This window comes from Chelonoidis abingdonii, chromosome 9 (assembly GCF_003597395.2).
Source record: "Chelonoidis abingdonii isolate Lonesome George chromosome 9, CheloAbing_2.0, whole genome shotgun sequence".
Taxonomy (NCBI): domain Eukaryota; kingdom Metazoa; phylum Chordata; order Testudines; family Testudinidae; genus Chelonoidis; species Chelonoidis abingdonii.
Genome location: NC_133777.1, coordinates 31,713,654 through 31,736,174, shown reverse-complemented (window position 1 = coordinate 31,736,174; position 22,521 = coordinate 31,713,654). Strand labels below are relative to the sequence as shown.

At 46.5% G+C, this 22,521-nt stretch overlaps 1 protein-coding gene across 1 annotated transcript in view; it reads right to left on the bottom strand.

Annotated features, from left to right (window-relative positions):
- The window catches only part of CCDC33 (coiled-coil domain containing 33), a 234,122-nt gene that overhangs the window by 107,467 nt on the left and 104,134 nt on the right, over positions 1 to 22,521 (bottom strand). The window contains exon 11 of the mRNA XM_075069314.1: positions 3,165 to 3,338. Within this exon, the coding sequence (XP_074925415.1) occupies positions 3,165 to 3,338 (174 nt within the window). The remainder of the gene's footprint in view (positions 1 to 3,164; positions 3,339 to 22,521) is intronic.

Sequence of the window (22,521 nt, the reverse complement as noted above, 5' to 3'; positions counted from 1 at the left end):
TGAATGGACTATAAGCTGGCTAGAATGTCGGGCTCAATGGGTAGTAATCAATAGCTCAATGTCTAGTTGGCAGCTGGTATCAAGCAGAGTGCCCCAGGGGTCGGTCCTGGGGCTGGTTTTATTCAACACCTTTATTAATGATCTGGACGATAGGATGGATTGCACCCTCAGCAAGTTCGCAAATGACACTAAGCTGGGGGGAGAGATAGATACGCTGGAGGGTAGGGATAGGATACAGAGGGACCTAGACAAACTGGAGAATTGGGCCAAAAGAAATCTGATGAGGTTCAACAAGGACAAATGCAGAGTCCTGCACTTAGGACAGAAGAATCCCAGGCACTGCTATAGACTAGGGACCGAGTGGCTAGGCACCAGTTCTGCAGAAAAGGATTTGTGGATTACAGTGGATGAGAAGCTGGATATGAGTCAGCAGTTGCCCTTGCTGCCAAGAAGGCTAATGGCATATTGGGCTGCATTAGCAGGAACATTGCCAGCAGATCAAAGAAAGTGATTATTCCCCTCTATTTGGCACTGATGAGGCCACATCTGGAGTACTGCATCCAGTTTTGGGCCCCCCACTACAGAAAGGATGTGGAAAAATTGGAGAGAGGTCAATGGAAGTGATCAGGAGGCTGGGGCACATGACTTACGAGGAGAGGCTGAGGGAACAGGGGATTTGATAGCAGCCTTCAACTACCTGAAGGGCGGTTCCAAAGAGGATGGAGCTCGGCTGTTCTCAGTAGTGGCAGATGACAGAACAAGGAGCAATGGTCTCAAGTTACAGTGGGGGAGATCTAGCTTGGATATTAGGAAAAACTATTTTACTAGGAGGGTGGTGAAGCACTGGACTAGGTTACCTAGGGAAGCGGTGGAATATCCATCCTTAATGGTTTTTAAGGCCCGGTTTGACAAATTATTTAGGTGTTGGTCCTGCTTTGAGCAAGGGGTTGGATTAGATGACCTCCTGAGGTCTCTTCCAACCCTAATCTTCTATGATTCTGTGATTCACAGTTTGTTCCTCACAAGTCCAAGGCCTCCTGCCCAGGCCCTGGCTGTGCTGCAGAGATGCTGCAGGTCAGACACTCACTCTGCTGGTGACCACACACCTTCATGCTCTAGGTGGCAGGGTCCTTCTCCACAGCGTTGTCCACTCTTCCCTCCCATCGAGGTTATGATCCCCCTCCATGTCTGGCCTGCAAGGTCTCTTGGCTGTGGGCGTCTCCCTGCACTGGGCCCACTGCTCAGGATCTCCCCTCACTCTCCCCAGCTGCTCACTGCACCTAGCTCCATACTGCTCCAGCTACAGCCCCAACTCCAGCCCCAGCACTGTTGTTGCTCTGCCTCCAGCTCCCTGGGCTGCTTACCTGACCCCTCTGGCTTTTGTTGCTGCAGCTCTGCTCCTAGCACTGACCTGCTCCCTGGGCTGCTTCTGTGGCTCTGCTCACAGCACTGACCTGCTCCCTGGGCTGCTTCTTGTGTTCTCTCTGGCTGGCGAGGCCCTGCTCCTGAGCTCAGCTCAGGGCTTTGCTCTCTCCTTAGTCTGATCCTACTCTGTTCCAGGCAGTTCCCACAGTTGCCAACTTTCACGCGGTAAATAAGTACCCTCACTTTCACAATAAGCAAAAAATCAAGCTAATCCCATTGCAAAACAGGGCCAAAACAAGCCATTCCCTAAGAACCCCAGCACTCTATGTGACTAGATTCCCCCGGCATGCAGTCTGGGCCTGTGCTGGGCCCACTGTGCATCCCTGACTCTCTCCCTACCCCTTGCCCCTGCTTGCCAGGAGCCGATTAAAAAAAACAACAACAACAAGCTACAACAAGCAAAAGCTACAAGCCAAACAAGCAACAAGCCAAAAACTAGCCATCAAGCAACTCCCAAGCCAATGAAGCCAAAAACAAGCCCAATTTCTGCATGGGTTTGGCATGTCTGGCACTTCCACTCACAAGGAGGATGGGACCCCCCAGCCTCCTGACTCCCTCATTAGCCTGCCTGCCCTATCAATCAGGCTGATCTGCAGTATTGGCCTCTCCCAATTGCTGTTGGGACTGTCAGTCTCAAGATCCTGACTTCCCATCGACCCTTCCTTTTGGTACTGGGAGATGGCCAATCAACCCCCTCCCCCGCTAAGTTTTAGTGAGGGGGCAACTGTCCCCTTAGATCAGGGGTCTGAAACACACTGCCTGCAAGAGTTATTTGCTGCGGCCTGCCAAGCTTCCCGCCCCCCTGGAGTTATTTCCTGTGGCCACCAAGTGCCCCTCACCCCATCAACAGCCATTGTCCAGCAAGGGAGCTACAATGCAGTGACTCATCTGCATGAAGCCCCAACCAGGGGAATTGCTCAACCTTGCTGGAAGAGACTCATCAATGCCCCCCAGACATGCCTGGACTTGTGCTCCAAAAAGCACATGGACTGAGGGTATAAAACAAACAGAGTAGACACACATAGGGCCTTTCTCCTGCCCCACCTATGCTGCAAGCAACCAAGACACAGAGAAGAAGACAAGACTCCAACAGAGGAGATTGGCCCAGGTTTAAGGAACAAACCTGTGTACTAAGGACTGCAATATCCAGTGGAGTGAGAAAAACTGCTTAATCTAGTTGCTGCCCAGTCTAATAGAGTTGAGAGTTTAAACTTGTGCTTATATTTTATTTTCTTTTGATAACCACTCTGACTTGTTATGCTTTGATTTATAATCACTTAAAATCTATCTTTATAGCTAATAAATTTGTTTGTTTAGTTTACCTGAAGCAGTGTGTTTGGTTTGAAGTGTGTCAGAGGCTCCCCTTGGGATAACAAGCCTGGCACATATCAATTTCTTTGTTAAATTGACGAATGTATATAAACTTGCAGTGTCCAGCGGGCATAACTGGACACTGCAAGACAGAGGTTCCTAGGGTTGTTTCTGGGACCGGAGACATTGTCTAGTGTCATTTGCTTGCAAGTAGCTGGGAGCAGCTTACATGCCAGAGACTGTGTGAACAGCCTAGGAGTGGGGGTTCTCACAGCAAGAGTTGGGTAAGGCTGGCTCTCAAAGTCCAGGACTGGAGAAGCCTAGCAGATCATCAGTCCAGATAACACCAGAGGGGAATGTCGCATCTGTGCAGTGCGCCAAAGTCCTATGTAGGCAATCTATGTCATTGGGGAAAGTAGAGAACTTACCTCATCCGGGGGCTGAAGTGCTAACTTTGTTTTGTCCCCTTTGACGGAAGCATATGGTACAAGAGAGGAAGATTGTGCCCAGAGCTCTCTGATTGCCCCAATCTTCCCCAGGAGTTTGGGATCCAGGATAGGAAGAGTGTCAGTGATGGACGGGGTGAGAAATATATCTGGTCTCTGGAAAAAACAACAATACAGCTTAGATGGAGAGAGCTCAGCTGTAGGCAATGGATCAGAGCTGAAAAGAGCAGGGGGACTGGGTTCTGAATAACCCATAGTCTCTCCTATGTTTTCTTCTTACAAAACAAGACCCCTCGGGCCTGATTTCCAATAGCCCAGAAACCCCCAGCTGCCTCCAGAAATGTGAGAGTAATTCTGCCCCTAATTTCCATGTGTTATGGCCATGCTGGTCTGCCCAGCTGGGATAGCCGTGCACACAAAGCAGGCAGAGAGTCGTGCAGGGCTTCTGAAAAATCAAACCCTGCACAGTCTGTTCCTGTCAAACGACAGATCTCAGGCACTATGGTCTTCATTTTCAGAGGTGCTGCTCTGACTGATTCCTGCTGGGGCTGTGAACTAGCCAATGAGAGGAGAAGGCTGCTGGGACTAGGGGCACAGAACATGGGAATCGGGGTTATGGGTCTAATTCCTGGCTCTACTAGAGCCTTGCACTTAACCTCTCTGGCCCTCATTTTCTATTGCTAAGTGGGGATAATAATCCCTCCCTGTGTCACAGTGGCATTTGAGGCCTGTGGACTTTTGAGGCTTAATCCCCTGAAGTGAGCTGCTAGGTAACTGTGGCTCCTGCCTTTCTCAACAGATATGCCCTGTACCTGTTCAAAGCCCAGTCTGGTCCCTTGGCCTACATGCTGGTTTTTATATCTCTTCCATCCCATCAAGCCTGTGCTGGGAAAGGGGGACGACTTCTCTTCTGGCTGACTGTGCCTCCCCAGGCTTGCCATGGTGGAATCTATGCTGTTGGCTGCATAAGAGAGAGGTCTGGGGAGAGAGCAGCCCCTATACTTGGCCCTGAAGGATCACAAGAATGTAGCTTCGCAAAGTGTTTCCAAAACCTGCATGGAAATGCGACGATGGCAAATGTCCCTAGCAGGACCGGCTCCAGTTTTTTTTCCGCTCCAAGCAAAGAAAAAAAGGGGGGGGCTAGAGTGCCACTGCTGAAGCAAAGTGCTGCCCCCAAAAGGCCGGAATGCTGCACCTTGAAAAGGGACACCCCAAGCACATGCTTGGAATGCTGGTGCCTAGAGCCAGCCCTGGTCCCTAGGGCAGTCCCAGCACACTGGGCTTTGCAAGGGATTGGCATGTTGGAGATAGCAAGCAGAGCCAGGGCTTGAGCCAGATGCTAATTCAGGACTGTAATGTGATTTTACCTTCCTTCATTTCCAGCCACTCAGCTCTGCCCCCCTCTCCCGCCAGCCTGGGTTTTATAGACTGTCATCTAATCTGGTTAGAGAGGGAAGTTGGAGCTAATGAAATAAACAATAGAGTCCATAGAACCCTTGCTGCTGCCCTGGAAAAGGGGTCATGGTTAGGATGGTGGGGGAGGGGAGAGGGCTTTATGCTTTGCAGAATTTGCCTGATGAATTACAACAATGCTCCACCACCGCTGGCATCAGCAGCTGCCTTCTGCTACTCCCAATGGTGACAGGGCTCCCAGCTCTTAGCTTTCATTTATTCCATCATGTGAAGGTTTTGGTTTCTGTAAGTACTGGGCCCATGGCGGCTGGGATACTATGAATAGGCACACCCCTCTAACAACACAGCTCGGCAGTGACATGCTGTGGCAATGTTGAGCTTGTACCCCGGTCTGCCAATGCTCCTCATTTGTGACCTGGTATTTTGGTGCTGGACCTCTGCCAAACATTGCCACACGCTCTGGTTTCTGATCTATAGCAATCTCTGCTTCCTTGGCCTGGACCCCATGGCTCTGCCAACTTCTTCCATAATCTGATTCTGCTATTCTGCATTTCTCCACTTGTGGTTTCTTTGACAAAACAAATCTATGTGCCACTGTTCCCATGACAGTAACTAGGTTCACTGGGGAAGGGATAGGCTCTGAGTTCTCAGCCAGACACCGGGAGTTAGGAGCCTAAATACTTTTGTGGATCTGGGCCAGGTGTCTCCGAGCCTAGTTTACCCAGTGTCACTAGTTGCCAAAGACACCACTCTCCAGAGCCTGCATCTTATCTAGTGACCCCATTCTTGGGAAACAACGGTTTGTCCCATGGATCTCCAATGTGGCCGATTACTGAGCTGCTAAATGCCAGTGGCTGCTATATTAACAGTAGTCCCTGACGGCCATCACTTCTGCACTGGAATAATCAGCAAAGTCCATGGTATCCCCAGAATAATCAGTAACCTGTTCCTCTGATACTGTGGCAGCTCCCCACTCTGCAGTAATCTGTAGGCCTGACTTTTGACTAATGTGTTATCATTGGCTCTGATGCCTGTCTGCATTTGAAGGGGTTGTGCTCAGGAGAGTGAGATGCGCAGACACAATTCCATTGCCCTTGGAGTTGTTCCTGTACTGATACAGGCCTGGGTTTAGGACTCAGTTACATGGCTAATATTAGGGAAATTCACCAGCAGCCCAAACAACTGGGAAAGGCAAAGGGCCCTTAAATAGAAGAGAAATGATCATTCACTGGAGAAGATTCAGCTGGGACCGTGCAAACTCCATGGAGCCAGAGGATTCTTCATTGCAATAATCTCAAGCCTCTCTCTCCCATGATTGGTGTGCGCCTTGCAGACAGTCTCTTCATTTAGCACAGCCCAAGTAATCAGGCACCTCTAACTTGCCAAATTGGAGTCTGTGATGGGAAGCGGCAAAATGGCCCTTGCTATGTCTTACTCCGTGACTGTGGATGACATTATCTTGTTAGTACAGTAATGAGGAGCTGTCTTTGAAGGCACAAAACAACGCACATCTGCAGCCTTTGGCCCGAGTGCCTTTTCTTCCTTGATTCCCCAAAGCCACTGCCAAGTGCTCTGAAGGTGCCCTCACGAACTTCCCGATTGCTGCCTCATTAACGCCATCAGATGCTGTCTTCTGTGCTGACGCATTTCATTAAGTCGGGGGCCTTGACCTCAGAAAGGCTCCTCTGGCATCAAAGAAAGCAAGACACCATACTGCCAAGTGGAAATCCCTCCCTGCCTCGCCTCCAGTTCCCTGAACCTGCCCCCCTAGGGGACAGGATCATGCAAAATGCAACAGTTTATCATGTTCTTTGCAATTACAAGTGCACAGCATACAGCTGCTGTTGGCTGAGCTGAAATTACCATGAATCCCATCTCTTTGCCTGCCATCTTCACTCGACGGAGATAAAGAGTCTTTGCTAGCAGAAGTGCACATGTTCTTAATTCAATTAGCTCTCCCCAGAACACTCCTCTGGGAGTTGCAGGCAGAAACTGACAAATTCTCTTTAACAAAGATATTCATTTCTCCCCTCCTCCCTTTTGGCTTTGCTCTGCTGTATCCCACTCATTAGCTATCTAACAAAGCAAACCCAACCCAATCTGTTTCCCTTCAGCAGCAATTCTATAACTCTTATGTAATTTATACTGTGATAAGGGGATCTGTCTAGTCAGGCAGCGCTGGGATTATTGTAGGCAGGAAGCTGGCAGAGAATAATGAGAGAGCCTGGGAGTCCGCCCATTCATTCCATGGCATTTCATTTCTTTTGGCAATATTTATTTTGTTAGTTTCTCTCTCTCTCTCTCTCTTCTCACAGATGGATAAATATAGACACCAACACTATGGACAGGCAGATATAGGTTGAGATTTTCAAAGTAGTACAGAGGATTTAGAAAGGTCTTTTCCACTAAAATCAGAGAAAATCACGGGCCTTGTTTCAGTCAATGGGAGTTTTCCTATTGACTTCATCCAGGCCAGGATTCACTCTGTTTCTGAATACTCTAGACAGAGTTGACAATATTATGCATAGTTACCTGTAGAGGCACATACACACAGACACTGAAAAAAATGCTATCGTTTCAAAGAGGCCTTTCTATTCCGGATCTTGTATCATCTGGCTAATTGATCCTGTCTCCTTACAGCCCTTCCTGCATTGTACTTAGCAGTCTGTCAACATTTGTCACTTTGAAGGAGCTACATATGGTGGCTGTTTAGTTTGACTGTAAGATGAAGATGCATACATGTGATCAGCCCAGAACCCTTATTTGTTAAAGAAAAAACATGTTACTTGGTTAGAGTGTTTAGGTGACATGTTACTTGGTCAGTGTTTCCTGCGTCAATGTCAAGCTCATGTTTTCAGGTAGAGAAAGGTTTGTCTAACAGGTTGTTTTGGGGTCAGATCGTCAGCTGGTGTTAATTGTCACAGCTCCACAGAGCTATGGCAGCTGAACGGAGCCATGACAATTTATACCAACTGAGCATCTGCCCCTTCATTTTTAAATGGTATCAGTGTAATAAATTAAAGTTATCTAGGCAATGACGGATCTAGGTTGACTTTGGTTAGCCTGAAAAAAAGGATGTTTTTTTCTTCTCTCCTTTGCATCACTGTTGAATGGAACAATGTACAGATTCATTGATCTTTATTATTTCATAAATTGCAAGGTCAGAAGGGACCACTGTGATCATCTAGTCTGATCTCCACCATAACACAGGCCAGAGAACTGCCCCAAAATAATTCCCAGACCATACATTTTAGAACGACATCCAATCTTGATTTAAAAATTGCCAGCGATGGAGAATCTCCCTTGACCCATAGTAAATGGTTCCAGTTGTTAATTACCCTCACTATTAAAAATATACAATTTATTTCCATTCTCAATTTGTCTAGCTTCCACTTCAAGACATTGGATCATGTTCTACTTTTCCCCATGTAGGCACATATATACTGTGATCAAGTTATTCCTTAACCTCCTCTTTGTTAAGTTAAATAGATTGAACTCCTTGAGTCTATCACCATACATCATGTTTTCTAATCCTTTAGTCATTCTTGTGGCTTTTACATGAACCCACTCCAAGTTTTCAACATCCTTCTTGAATTGTGGACACCAAAACTGGACACAGTATTACAGCTGCAGTCGCACCACAGTGCCAAATACAGAGGTAAAATAATCTCTCCACTCCAACTCAAGATTCCCCCATTTATGCATCACAGGACTGCATTAGCCCTTTTGGCCACAGCATCACACTGGGAGCTCACATTCAGCTTAACCATCACAACCCCAAATCTTTCTCAGAATCATTGCTTCCCAGGATAGGATCCTCATCCTGTAAGTATGACCTGCATTCCTAGATGTATACATTTACTTTTAGCTGTAGTAAAAACATATTGTAAGCTTGCACCCAGTTTACCAACTGATCCAGATTGCTCTGTATCAGTGATCTGTCCTCTTCGTTATTTACCACTCCCCCAATTATCATGTCCTCTGCAAACTTTATCAGTAATGATTTTATGTTTTCTTCTAGGTTATCGATAAAAATATTAAATAGTGTAGGGCCAAGAACAGATCTCTGCAGGATCCCACTAGAAATTCACATATTCAGTGATGGTTCCCTGTTTACAATTACACTTTGAGAGTTAGCCAGCTTTTAATCCAATTAATCTATGCCATGTTAATTTTGTATCATTCTAGTTTTTTCATGAAAATGTCATGTGGTACCAAGTCAAACACCTTACAGAAATCCAGGGATCCTGCATTAACACTATTAGTTTTATCAGCCAAACTTGTGAGCTCATCAAAAAAAGATATCAAGTTAGTCTGATGGTATCTATTTTCCATAAGACCATGTTTATTAGAATTAATTACATTACTCTCCTTTAATTCTTTATTGATCTTGTCCCATATCAGCCACTCCATTATCTTGCCCAGGATTGATATCAGACTGATAGACCTATATTTACCCATGTCATCCTGTTTACCTTGTTTAAATATATCACATATTTAAATATATGCCCCTAAAGCCCTCAGTTGAGATGATGATAATACCTATCTCTTATGTAGTGCTTTACCTCTGTAGATCTCACAGCATTTTACAAAGGAGGGCTGTATCATTGTGATAAATAAAAGGAGAGGGGGTAGCTCCCTTTTATGGATACCCAGCCATTCAGTAGCTATAAAACCCCTCTTAGTAGTTGTCCTCTAAATGCTCTACCTGTAAAGGATTAAAAAGTCTCACTGCTATGCATAGGTAAAAGGAAGTGGGTAGGCACCTGGCCAAAAGAGCTAGAACTTTTTAAAATTGAAACAAGACTTCCCTTTTGTCTGTTGGTTGTTATTCTCAAGGAGAGGCAGACAAGGAGCAGTTATGCTGTGAGAAACTTGGGCCAGGTATGAAAAATTATCAGTATCATACCTAGAAACTACTTATCTAAAACTCCAGATATGCAGGTAGATCAGGAAATGTCTAGGAAGAAGTGATTAGGTTTAATCCCTTTTATTTCTTTATGGCTTGTTGTCATGGTATAATTCCCCACTCTGAACCTTAGCGTCCAAAAGATGGGGTACCAGCATGAATTCCCCTAAGCTTGATTACCAGCTTAGGACCTGTAGCGCTGCCACCAACCAGGAATTCCAGTGCCTGGTACACTCTGGTCCCCCAAACCTTGCCTGGGAACCCCAAACCCAGACCCCTGATCCTTAACACAAAGGAAGAAATCCTTTCCCCACCGTGTGCGTCTCCCAGGCTTCCCTCCTGGGTACCCTGAAGATCACTGTGATTCAAACCCTTGAATCACAAACAGAGAGGAAAATCACCTTTCCCCTCCTTCTCTTTCCCTCCCAGACCTCCCTGAGAGGAGATAATACCTGACACCAATGCGAGAAGAGAAATTATACCTTTCTCTCCCCTTCCTCCTTCTTCCCACAATTCCCTGGTGAATCCAGACCCCATCCCTGGGGCTCACACCAGAATAAAAAAACAATCAGGTCTTAACAAGAAATTAATTAAAGAGAGAAAAAAATTATCTTTGTAAATTTAAAATGAAATAGGTACAGGGTTTTTAGCTATAGACACTGAATACCTCCACAGCCCAAGTATAACATACAATTAAATCCTTTCAGCAAAAATACAATTTGAACTCCTTCAGCCAAATGCACAATTAAACTCTTCAGCCAAATGCACATTTGCAAATAAAGAAAACAAACATAAGCCTAACTCACTTTATCTATCTAGTACTCACTATTTTGAACTTATAAGAGCTGTATCGGGAGATTGGAGAGAAACCTGTTGCACGTCTGGTCCTTCTGAGCCCCAGAGAGAAACACAACCAAATTCTAACAGCACACACAGAAACTTCCCTCCCTCAAGATTTGAAAGTATCCTGTCTCCTGATTGGTCCTCTGGTCAGGTGACAGCCAGGCTTACTGAACTTGTTAACCTCTTACAGTCAAAAGAGATATAAAGTACTTCTGTTCTATTAACTCCTACTATCTGCTTATGACACTTGTGGATTCCTCTATGCTAACCCCAGGTGCTTTTGTTTGGCTTGTAACCTTTAAGCTGGACCTCAAGAAAGCTATTCTTGATGCTTAATCCTTGAAATTGTTTCTTTTTTAAATCTAGCAAAAACTTAAGTTTCAGATGTATTTTCTTCTTTTATTTTATTAATAAAATTTACCTTTTTTTCAGAACAGAATTGGATTTTTGTATCCTAAGAGGTTTGTGGACATGTTTAATTAGCTAGTGCCAACAGCTAATTTCCTTTATTTTCTTCTTAGCTCTTCCCCCGGGGTGGGATGTGTGTGTGTACAAGGGCTTGAGGGTACCCCACAGGAAGGAATTCCCAAGTGCGCCTTCCTGGGTTCTCAAAGGGGTTTTTGCACTTGGATGGTGGTAGCATCTACCAATTCAAGGTCAGAGAAAAGCTGTAACCTTGGGAGTTTAATACAAGCCTGGAGTGGCAAGTATTAATTTTTAGAATCCTTGCAGGTTCCCACCTACAGGACTCAAAGTGCCAGAGTGGGGAATCAGACTTAAAAATCATTATCACCATTTTACAGATGGGGAAAGTGAGGAACAGAGAAGGGACCCAGAAGGCTGAACTGGGGATGGATGTCAGGTCTCGTGAGTCCCAGTCCAGTGCTCTGTCCTCTGGTGTAGATCAGGGCCCAGTTGTGCTAGATGCTGTCCAAAAACAAAGTAGGATTCTCTGCCTTAAACAATTTATGTCTAACTAGTCAGGCAGGCAAAGGATGGGAGAAAGGGAGAATTACTACTGAGCACCAACTTGGGAAGTGAAAAACAGAGAAATTAAGAGTAGAGTCCAAAGTGCTCAGTATTAGTCTAACTGTGCTCCCATTGTCTTCAATAGGAGCTGCATTAAGCCAACCAGGGCTGGCTCCAGGCACCAACGAAGGAAGCAAGTGCCTGGGGCGGCAGTGCGTCTGCTGTCGGGGTGGCACGTCTGGATCAGCGGCGGTGGCACTTCAGCGGCAGCTCAATCGGTTCGCTCCGGGTCTGTGGCAATTCGGCGGTGGGTACTTCACTCGCTGTCTTCCTCTTTGGCGGCACTTCGGCAGAAGCTCGATCAGGTTCTTCTTTTTTTTTTTTCGCCGCTTGAGGAGCAAAAATGCTGGAGCTGGCACTGAAGCGAACACTCAGTTCATTTGAAAAATCCCATCCCAAGGTTCACCCAAAGAGTCTGTGCTACAGCCAGGGACTGAACCCAGATCTTCTGAGTCTCAGTCCATGGCTTTCACCAGAACAGCAGTCTTCCTCAGCAAGACAGAGTCATTCCAAACTAAAATTCCTTAATGGGTTTATCTTAGTGAATAAATCCAGCATATACATGTAACCCTTCTGAGTTGGAAGCAACAAGGGCCGGGTTCAGTATCCAGGGGTTCTGTTTCAATAACGCAATGCAAAATTGTCTCGAGCCCCCACCCAGTGACCTGGGACAATTACATACCACCCCTCGGGTGCGTCTAGGAGGCAATACTTCCCCTCTCGCAAGCACGGAGTCTGAATGTAGCAAAATCCTTTTAATAAAGGAGGAAAACAATGCAGCATCATGTTGGGGAAACACCACAAACAGGATTTATAACACAAACCATGAGCAAAAGACCCACCTCCAAGTAAGTTTTGGCAGTGTCCTTTTCCCCTCAGTGTCTTAAGTCCAATCACCCCAAAGTTCAACAACTCCAAAGTCTCTGTTCCGGGTCATTGCTGCCCCAGAGTTCAAAAGTTTATCTGCAGAGTTTTAACCCTTCAGCCTGGGTGGAAATGAGGGAAGAGGCACACGGGGTGTTAAGGGGCACCTTACGTGGTCCAAGGCTGACTGCCCCACCTCTCCATGGAGTTCTGCTGCAGCCTTCACCACGAACGGCTCCGCTCCACCAGCCACTCCGCTCCTCCAGCCGTCCCGTGAGCCACTCCAGTCGTTCCTGCAAACTGTTCAGCTCCGCTCACTGTTCCATGGGCCGCTCCAACTGTCTCACAAACTGCTCTGCTCTGCCAGCCACTCCACTCCACCAGCCATCCCATGAACTGCTCCAGCTGTCCCCGAAAACTGCTCAGTTCCACTCATTGTTCCGTGGATCGCTCCAACTGTCCTGCAAACAGCTCCGCTCTGCCAGCGGCTTAGCAATATATCTTCAGGCTCCCCCACTAGTTAACACAGCACTCAGTGATCTCAGCTCAGTAATTTTAGCTCTTTTAGTGATTTCAGTTTGTAGTAGGGGAGCCCCAGTGCTGGTGCACCATTGGCCCAAAGTGAATTCAGCTCAGCAGCCTCTAGCTAGATTCCTAATAGAATCAAAATTAGCTCTGCTATTCAACAGTGGAGAGAGGAGGAGGAGGAGGAGGAGGAGCAATTGGTGTTCCAGGCCCTCAAAAGGGGCCCATCACATACCTGTCCCCAACCCTCTCTCAAGTCACTGGGTTTTGGAACCCATGTCCCTTACCTAGTGAGTGCTACTTAGTTGATGGTGAGGCCCTCTGTCACAAAACAGTTTCACAGTCCTTCATTCACATAATCAGGGTAACACTTTATTTCTCCTGTCCCAATAACAGAGAAATTGGGGATCCCACAGTTGTCAAAGTGACCATTTTGGGCTGCCATGGGCTCATGCTCGGTGGGGTGGGTGTGCCTATGCAAACAAGATCAGCCCCTGAAGTTCTCTTCCACACTTGCCATAATTCACCACCAGATGTCAGGGTAGAGCTCATCCTGACTCTGCTTACGTCCAAAAAGCAAAAGGTCTCTTTGAAGCCAGTTGGGATCTGTATTATCTTTAGTACGGAGTATCACTGAGTCTGTGGGCTATACCTTTATACTTTAAACAGGGTGATGCCTAGAGAGAACTTAGATGTGAACTCTGCAGTAGGATTAGTAATTCAGTAAGAGGGTCTCCTACCTGAAAGTCAATACTCAACCAAAGCCCCAGCATGGGGCTGCGTAGAGTGAGGCCAAAATTTCCTGACAAAACTGTCCCCTCAGAAAATGCTGATTTAACAAAACCAGAAGGTTTCACAGGATCATATCTATTTCTTTAAAAATTTCAATGAAAAAATTCCAAAACATTCCATTTCAACGTGATTGTTTCGACTATACTATACTATATAAGGGTGACATGAAATATTTTGGAAAAATTTGTTTGAAGACAAATTCAGAGATTTCAGCTTTTCAATCCACTTCAGGATGAAGCTGAATTTTGAAATCTCAGCTTTTCCCATAGGACAGAAATTGCTTTTTCCAATGAGCTCTAGTGTTGTGCAACTGGCTTTCGAAGGAGAAGCTAAACCAAGATATTAACTTACTGTGGCTATTAAAATCCAACAGTGTAGGAATAGAAAAGCAGGTGTCCCAAGGGAGTGAAGTCATATTTCTTGCAAAGCAAGATGCGTAGACAGCACTACTGCTGTGTACACTGGTTCATCACAGGCCTAGTTGATTTCAGGATCTAAAGCCAAACCTGGGCCAGTTCTGTCCCAATAGCATCCACGGAACTGCTAAACATTTGTGAAATAGACATATAAGGCCAGATCCTTAGATGTTGTACATTGGTGTAGATGCCCTGAAGTCAGTAGAGCTTCACTGATTTATACCAGCTGAATACTTGGCTCAGTGTGTTTTGTGGAATGCAGATGCCCAGATTAAAAACTTAGCTGCGTTGAAATGCCTGCTGCGTAAAATGGTTCAGAGGAGAAGATGTAAAGAGGAAGATTCACTTGGCAAATCTCCTCTTTCCTGCCATCTGGGGCGGGAGAGAAATAAATGGTGGCTAGATTCAGTCTGGTTACAGAGAGAAAGGGATCCATGAAACTGCTCCTGTTTGAGCCCATCATCCAGCCTTTACAAGGGCAAATGAAAACTGCTCCATTGCCCACATCAGCCGATGCTTACATTTTGGTGCATGCCAGTTAAGAAGGGACCAGGCAAATTCACCTACATAATATATCTGCCTGAAAATGGAGCAATCTATCCCCTGACCATTCAATAGAGAGAGGGAATTGACAACTTTCAGGCCTTAAATTCACTGGCTACCAGTCACGGAGCTGGCTAATAAGTCATGCCCCACGGTCTGGTGCTTTTATTCCATCAGTACATAGCAGGCAGGATCTGCCCTGCCCTAGGCATCCTGTAGGAGAATGTCTGTTCTCTGTGCTGCCATGGCAGGAAGGAGGTGCACAGGGGAATGCTCAGTCTCTGGGTGAAGTTGCACAAAGCACTTTCTAAAGGAGGTATTTAAATGGCCCTGCTAATGTAGTATCAGAGTGCTTAACAATCACAAATGTATTTTACCCACACAACACTCCTGTGAGGCCAGGCAGGGCTACTATCCCCATTGTACAGCTGGAGAAACTGAGGCACAGAGGAACTGAGTGACTTGCCCAAGGTCACACAGGAAGTCTGTGACAGAGCAGGGAACCAATAAGCCATTCTTCCTCTGATTAGAGCGAGCCTGTAAAATTTGGCTGTTGCAGATAGGAAAGGGTGGGTTTGGCTTGCTGTGCAGAGTATGGCTAGATTGTCACTGTAAAACCTGGCTGGGATCCATGGAGAAGGGTAGGTCACTTGCTGTTAACTGGAGAATGAGGGTCAGACTTCAGGGGGATCTATATTGGTAAAGGACCTAAGGCTCAGGAAAATCAAGCTGTGTCAAGAGAGCACAGTTAAACTGGGGACAAACCTTATTTAGATGCTCTAGTTTCAGTTTAAGGGCATGTCTAACCTATAACTGCTAAAACACTGTAGTGGTGCCACTGTAATGCTATAGTGTAGACACTTCCTATATTGATGGGATGGGTTTTTTCTGGGTATGTAGTTAATCCACCTTTTTGAGAGGCAGTAGCTAGCTCCACAGAAGAATTCTTCCATCAATTTAGCCATGTCTATGCTGGGGGTTAGGTTGATCTATCTATGTGAAATTATTCATAGCCCTGCACAATGCGGCTAGGTTGATCTAATTTTTAAGTTGAGACTAGGTCTGAGAGAGGTTTATTTGAGGTGAACTTAATCTTGTCCCAATAAACTGAAGCTAAACCAAAAAAAGCAACTCCAACTGAAACCAGAACATCCACCTAGGGGGTTGCATCAGTTTAAATTTACAGTTTAGGATCTATTGGGGCAACTTTTGTTTAGAGACCAGGCCTTAGCCTGGGGCTGGCTGAGGGGAGACTGAGCAGATGTGACACTCTGTACCTCAGGGGAACAGCCTGCACCCCCATGTTCATCGTTATAATATGATTGTGTGGTATCCAATGTAAAGCTTGTCATGTCAGGTGTCTTTGGAAGGCTCATGATGCACTGAGCATTGTCGTTATAGTAATGTTATAGGTTGTAATTTCAGGTATATAGTTATGAGGCTGAAAATGTATCCTCACGGCTTAAAACAAGCCCAGGCAAAAACTCTCCAGGAGCAGAGGCCCAGGCAAAACTGTCCAAGAGCAGGGGGGCAGTTCACACCCTCATCAGGACTTGTATGGGACAAACCCAGCCCAGTCTCACAGGAACAAACGACACTGGCTTAGGCAGCAACAAAGGATCTGTTGGACTCTCGAGTGAGTCACCCCCCTTCCCTTGGTCAGTTTGAGACTATGATGAGGTAATGCTCACTTGACTCTGCTGGGAAGGGGTGGGAAGCCAAGAGGGAAGAAATGACATGGTAAAAGGGAGAGACGTTTGCTATGCTCACTCTCTCTCTCTTTCACCTCCATCTACAGACACCACCACCAAACAACTGAAGCGCTGATCAAAGGGGAGAGTCTGGCTGAAGGGCAACCAGCCAGCCTGTGGTGAGAAGCATCTAAATCTGTAAGGGCACTGAAAATGTTAAGATCAGCTTAGAATGCATTCTGTTTTTATTTCATTTGACCAAATCTTGTTTTTTGACTTATAATCACTTAAAATCTATCTTTGTAGTTAATAAATTTGTTTGTTTATTCTACCTGAAGCAGTGCATTTGGTTTGAAGTGTGTCAGAGACTCCCATGGGGTTAATAAGCTTGGTACATATGAATTGCTTTGTTAAATTGACAAACTCATATCAGCTTGCATTGTCCAGCAGGCATAACTGGACATTGCAAGACGGAGATTCCTAGGGTTGTGTCTTGGACCAGAGGTATTGGCTAGTGTCATTCAGTTGCACAATCCAAGCAGTGGCTGGCCAAAAGAGCCCACTCACGTAGCTGGAAGCAGCTTACGTGTTAGAGGTTGTGTGTGAACAGCCCAGGATTGGACATTCTCACAGCAGAGCAGGGTAAGGCTGGCTCCCAGAGTTGAGGATTAGAGTGACCTAGCAGATCACTAGTCCAGATAACACCAGAGGGGAACATCATAGCAGAGCATCCACATGAAGAGCTATTCTACACATGAAAGTTATCGTGGAATAAGTTAGGCTGTGAATTTAAAGCTACTGTATTCCAGAATAATTCCATGTGCGGACACTCATTCTGAAACAAGAGGGCCTTTTTCTGGTTACTTTAATCCACAATCCATGTGGCTTTTTGGCACATTTAAAGCAGTTCCATTTCTTATAATTCTGCCTGCCTGCTCTAGCGCTTATTGCTAATGAACACTGGAAGAGCTCCTGAGATAAACTTATTCAAAGATTCAGAGAAAATACTCAGATTTGGCCTGGAGGTTTTGCCCATGTCTGACAGTGAAGATTCAGGGATGGATGGATGGATCCATTGGTTTTATACCGCCACCCATCACCATAGTATTTGGGTGCCTTCCACATAACACCAATAGCAATAACAAAGTCCCTAGTAGACTTCATGGAGTCTCCAGCTCTTCTCCCTTTTCTGGGTCAAACCTCTGCCTCCTCTGCGAAGGGGAATAGATTTTTATAGCACACCTATTGCCAGAATATCTGAGCTTGTTTTGGAAGATATTACCCTAAACCATAGTCATCCCTAGTGTGACTCTAGTGGGCCTAAGGTAACATGATAGAGCCATATAATATGGCACGTTGAGTTAGTGTCAACTGCTGTCCACTCATGACACATATTTTTCCAGTCAGGGTCCTGTCTTGCAAAGTGCTGAGCCCTTTCAACTCCCATTAAAGTCAAAGGAATTGAGAGGACTCAACACCCCCTTACAAGGGGCTCACCACTTTCTAGGATCATGCCCTAAACCTGGTAATTCTGAAAAATCAGATCCTAAGATTATGATTACTCATTAAAGGTAAGCTCTTGCCTTTCTGGGGTGTGGAGGTATGTGTGGACAGACAGGGAGCTCAGAGAATGACTATATCCTAATTGGTTGGTATAATTAGTCCAAGGACAGCAGCGAGCTGTGCCATGAAACATCTCCAGTGTTTGCAGCTCCTAGCTTCAGAGAAATGCAAATAGATTGAAGTCTGCTATTGTCTGCAGCCTTTCAAAGCAGGCTGGAGCTGGGTCGGGGTAAGAGCCACATAGGCAGCTGTGGAGAGCTGTGGACCCTCCACACCTGCCCTGGACGGGTGGCCCTAGTGACAGAAACACATGCCTTGGGTAGGTGGAGGGTCTGCAGCTCCCTAGCCCGCTCCGGAGTCCAGCTAGGGTTGTCAGGTGACCGGTTTTTGACTGGAATGCCCGGTAGAAAAGGGACCCTGGCGGCTCCGGTCAGCACCGCTGACCAATTCATTAAAAGTTCTGTCGGCAGTGCAGCGGGGCTAAGTCAGGCTCCTTGCCTGCCCTGGTTCTGTGCAGCTCCCCGGAAGTGGCCGGCATGTTTGGTCCTGTGGCGCAGAGGGGATCAGGGAAACTCTGCATGCTGGTCCCACCCCCAGCACTGGCTCCACAGCTCTCATTGGCTGGGAACCGGGGCCAGTGGGAGCTACGGGGGCGATGCCTGTGGGTGCAGGCAGTGTGCACCATGCAGAGCCACTAGGCTCGTGCCTCCGCCTAGGGTTCAGACATGCCAGCCACTTCTGGGAGCAGTGTGGAGATAGGGCAAGCAGGGAGACTGACTTAGTCCCACTGGGCCACCAACCAGGAGCTTGAAGTAAGTGCCACCCAGCAGGAGCCTGCATCCCAAACCCCTTGCCACAAGTCAGAACCCCCTCCCACACCCAAACTCCCTCCTGGACCCCGCACTCCCTCTCACACCCACCCCCTACCCTATCTCTGAGCCCCCTTCCACACTCTAAAGCCCTTGGCCCTAGCCTGTAGCCCCCTCCTGCACCTCAAACCCCTCACCCGCAGCCCCACCTCAGAGCCCACACTCCCATCTGGAGCCATCACCCCCTCCTGCATCCCAACCCCCTTCCCCAGTCCGGAGCTTCCTTCTGCATCCTGAATCCCTCATTTCTGGCCTTACCCCAGATCCCGTACTCCCAGCTGGAGCCCTCACCCCCCTACACCCTGCTTCCTCCCAGTGACAGCCAGGGGACAGCGAGTGACGGAGGGAGGGGAATGGAGTCAGTGGAGGGCAGGGCCTCAGGGAAGGCATGGGACAGGGGGCAGGGCAAGGATCATTTTTGTGCAATTAGAAAGTTGGCAGTCTTAATTCCATCTAAGTTCCAACTTGGTCAAGGGCAGGGTCGGGGGGGCAGGGAGGAGAAAAGGAGGGACACGGATAGGGCCACAGAGGGGACAGGGACCCCAGGCTAGTCCCCTCACCTTTGGGAAGGCTCCACCTCCCTTGGCTACATGTGGTTTGGCAAAATCTAGCAAACAGAGATATGGGCTGTTGTGCATCACAAAGGAGGTGCATTGGCAAAACTGTGTAGAGATTTAGTGTTGGTATTGCAAGGAAAGAGGCACAGGTCAGAATGAAGGTGCCTTGGCAGAGCTCTGGGATGCAGTGGTGGGGGCAGGGGAAGTAGTGGAGTTCAGGACAGAGATGCACAGGTAGATCTGTATTTGGTGGCAGTGAAAGGGCTTAAAGGTGAAATAGGCCAAGGAGCTGCACATCAGAATTGAAGTATACTGCTCTAGCTGTGTGGGAGCCTGGCACGGGGGATGCAGGCCAGGACAGAGGTGAATGGCAGAGCTTTGTGTGGGAATAGCAGGAGGGGCTGCAGATCAGGAATGAGTCACAGTGGCAGCACTGGGCATAGGAACCTTACACAGTAGCTCTATGCCCACAGCTAGCTAGTGTTCAATCCCTCACTTCAGTCAACATGAACATGATTTTCACTCAATTTAACCCTTATTCTGTTGGCCCATTCTGCACTGGCAGCCAGCTTGGCTGCTCAGGAAGATGCATGGAGTTTCCAAAGGGTTAAATAAAAAATAAGTCAGTGCTTTGCAAAGCTGAAATTGCTTGAACCTGCCAAAAGGTTCCAGCCCCTCCTTTTCCTTTGTGTCAGTGGCAACAAATTCATTCAATTGCATTGTTGCATGGATCTGTTTGCTGAAACAAGCTTCTACAAGACAAAGAACAAAAACATTCCAAACATGGGTCTGACTCTGGTGCTTTTTGTTTCCTGCTTTGACTCTTTCATAGGTTACTGGAAAGGGAGGGGCAGTGGGGGAAGAGAGGGGAAAAAATGTGCAGCTCCCAGATCAAAACAATAATCAGCTAAATGAATTCCACAGCATTTTCCCACATGACCGGGAGTGATAATTTAGTGTGGCAGCCAGCTGGAAGGAAAGGGATTAATTCTGCACTTAGTGACACCCATGTGAATAATTCATCACACGCAGACCCCTTTTCACTGACCTCCCTGAGCAATTACTCCAAAGTACCAAATCAGCCAGCCATGCCCCAATGGTGCGGCTCCCCAGGTGAAAATAACAATGAAATAAACGGAATGACATTAGGTTCCATCCCAAATTAAATTTATGGATATTTTTGTGGGGGAGGGGGAATAATTTGATGCTGGATTATGATTTTGGTAATAACACTGGAGTGAACTGACCAGTTTATGTGTGTGCTACAGCCCTCCAGTGGTTGGCTCAAACATGCTCAACTGTGTGTCCTAGGCCCTATAGTGCTAAAAGCTAATGATGATTCCCCTTTGGGAACAAGAGGAACTGAGTTCTATCCCTGCTACTGGTGTGACACTCCTAGCAGCCATGAGTAACAATTTGGAAAGGTGGCCAAGGATTTGTTAAAAGTGTTCTTGAGCTTTGTGCCTCTTGTGAGCTGATAGTCTCAAACACCTATTTTGCTGGCAGCAGCTGCAGCAAGGTCACATAGAGGGACTGGCATTAGGTTAAGCTCATCCTGATCCATCGCACAAACAATCGTGATGTTCGACCAACGCATAGCACTGATCGTGACACTGACCATGGCCTTGTCAGGGCCAAGCTCCAATTACATCTTAAAAAGATCTTTTTTGCAAAGCCAAAAGGCATACCTCACCTCAACTTCATTAACATGAAGGGCTCTAACACTTGAGCAGTTTCAATGTGCACTTGAGCTTGTTTCTGAAAATGATCAACCTGATTCCCCTGATTCTGACATCTTGTGGGAAAATTTTAAGAACAAGATCCAGGCTACTGTTCTTTGGAAGAACAAAGAAAAAACATTCTGATTGGAACACAACATCTGAACATCAGCTGTTCCCACTCATAGAAAAGACAAAGCAAGCTGACCTAAGTCTACTTCAACAACCAACTAAGTCCAGAACTCTCAAGTTTAAAGAGGCTAAGTCTGCGGTTCAGAAAGCCACCAGAGAATGTGCCCAGAAGTATGGCTGGCAAGGCCTGTGGGACAAGATTCAGACCTGCTTTGAAGAAGGGAACCTTCATAGTACATATAATGGAATTAAAGAGGCACTTGGTCCACCTTGTAAAAAGACCACAAGCCTGAAAGTGAAAGATGGCACCATATTGACTGATAGGCAAGAACAACTTGACTGAAGGATTGAGTGTTACAAAGAACTCTATTCAAAGGATGCCACTATCTGTGATACTACCTTAGCTGCTGTTCCCCAGCTTCCAACAATGCAGTAGCTGGACCAAACACCAACACTTGAAGATGTAGAGAAAGCTATCAAAGAGATTGTGCCTGAGAAATCAGCAGGCAATGATCAGATACTTCCAGAGCTCCTAAAGGCAGGGAGGAGGAAGCTTGCAAGTGACATCTATGCACTTCTCTGTGCCTGTTGGGAAGAAGCCATATACCCCAGGATCTTAAAGGTGCTAAGATAATTACTCTACATAAAAATAAAGGGGACAGAGCAGACTGCAACAATTACTGAGGGATGTCTCTGCTCAGGGAGGTCGGCAAGGTGCTTGCAAGGGTCCTGCTGAAAAGACTCGAAGTCCTTGCTGAGAGAGTCTACTCTGAGAGTCGGTGTGGATTCAGAGCTGGATGCTCTATGACTGACATTTCCTTCATATTGCACTTGTTGCAAGAAAAAAGCTGTGAACAACAGGCACCTCTCTATGTAGCATTTGCTGACCTACAAAAGCCCTTCAACATGGTTATCAGGAATGACATCTATAAGATCCTGTTGAAAATTGGCTGTCAACAAAAATGCTCTCCCTATTCAAGGTGTTCCATGAAGGAATGAAGGCAACCATTCAGTATGAAAATGAAACATCATCCGAGTTTAGTATTGATATGGTATGAAGCAGGGCTACGTCTTAGTGCTCAGTGGCTTTGGCATCTTTTTCTCTATTCTTCTTAACTATACCTTTGGAAATGATCAACCTGATGTACTAATTGCAATGAGAATGGATGGCAGCTTTTTTAACATCAGATGATTCCAGAGCAGAAGGCATGTCACCCAGCTTACTATTCAGGATATGCTCTTCACAGATGAGGCTGCATTCATCTCTAATTCACCTGATGAACTGTTTGTCATGATGAACAAGTCCTCTGATGCATGCACCAAGTTTGGCATAGGAATCAGTACCAAGAAAACAGTTGTCATGTTACATGGTACCAACATTCCACCTAAAATCTGTGCCAATAATGAAGCTCCGGACAATGTGGATCACTTCTGCTATCTTGGCCTTGATAGGGAATTGGATGCTAGAATCGGCA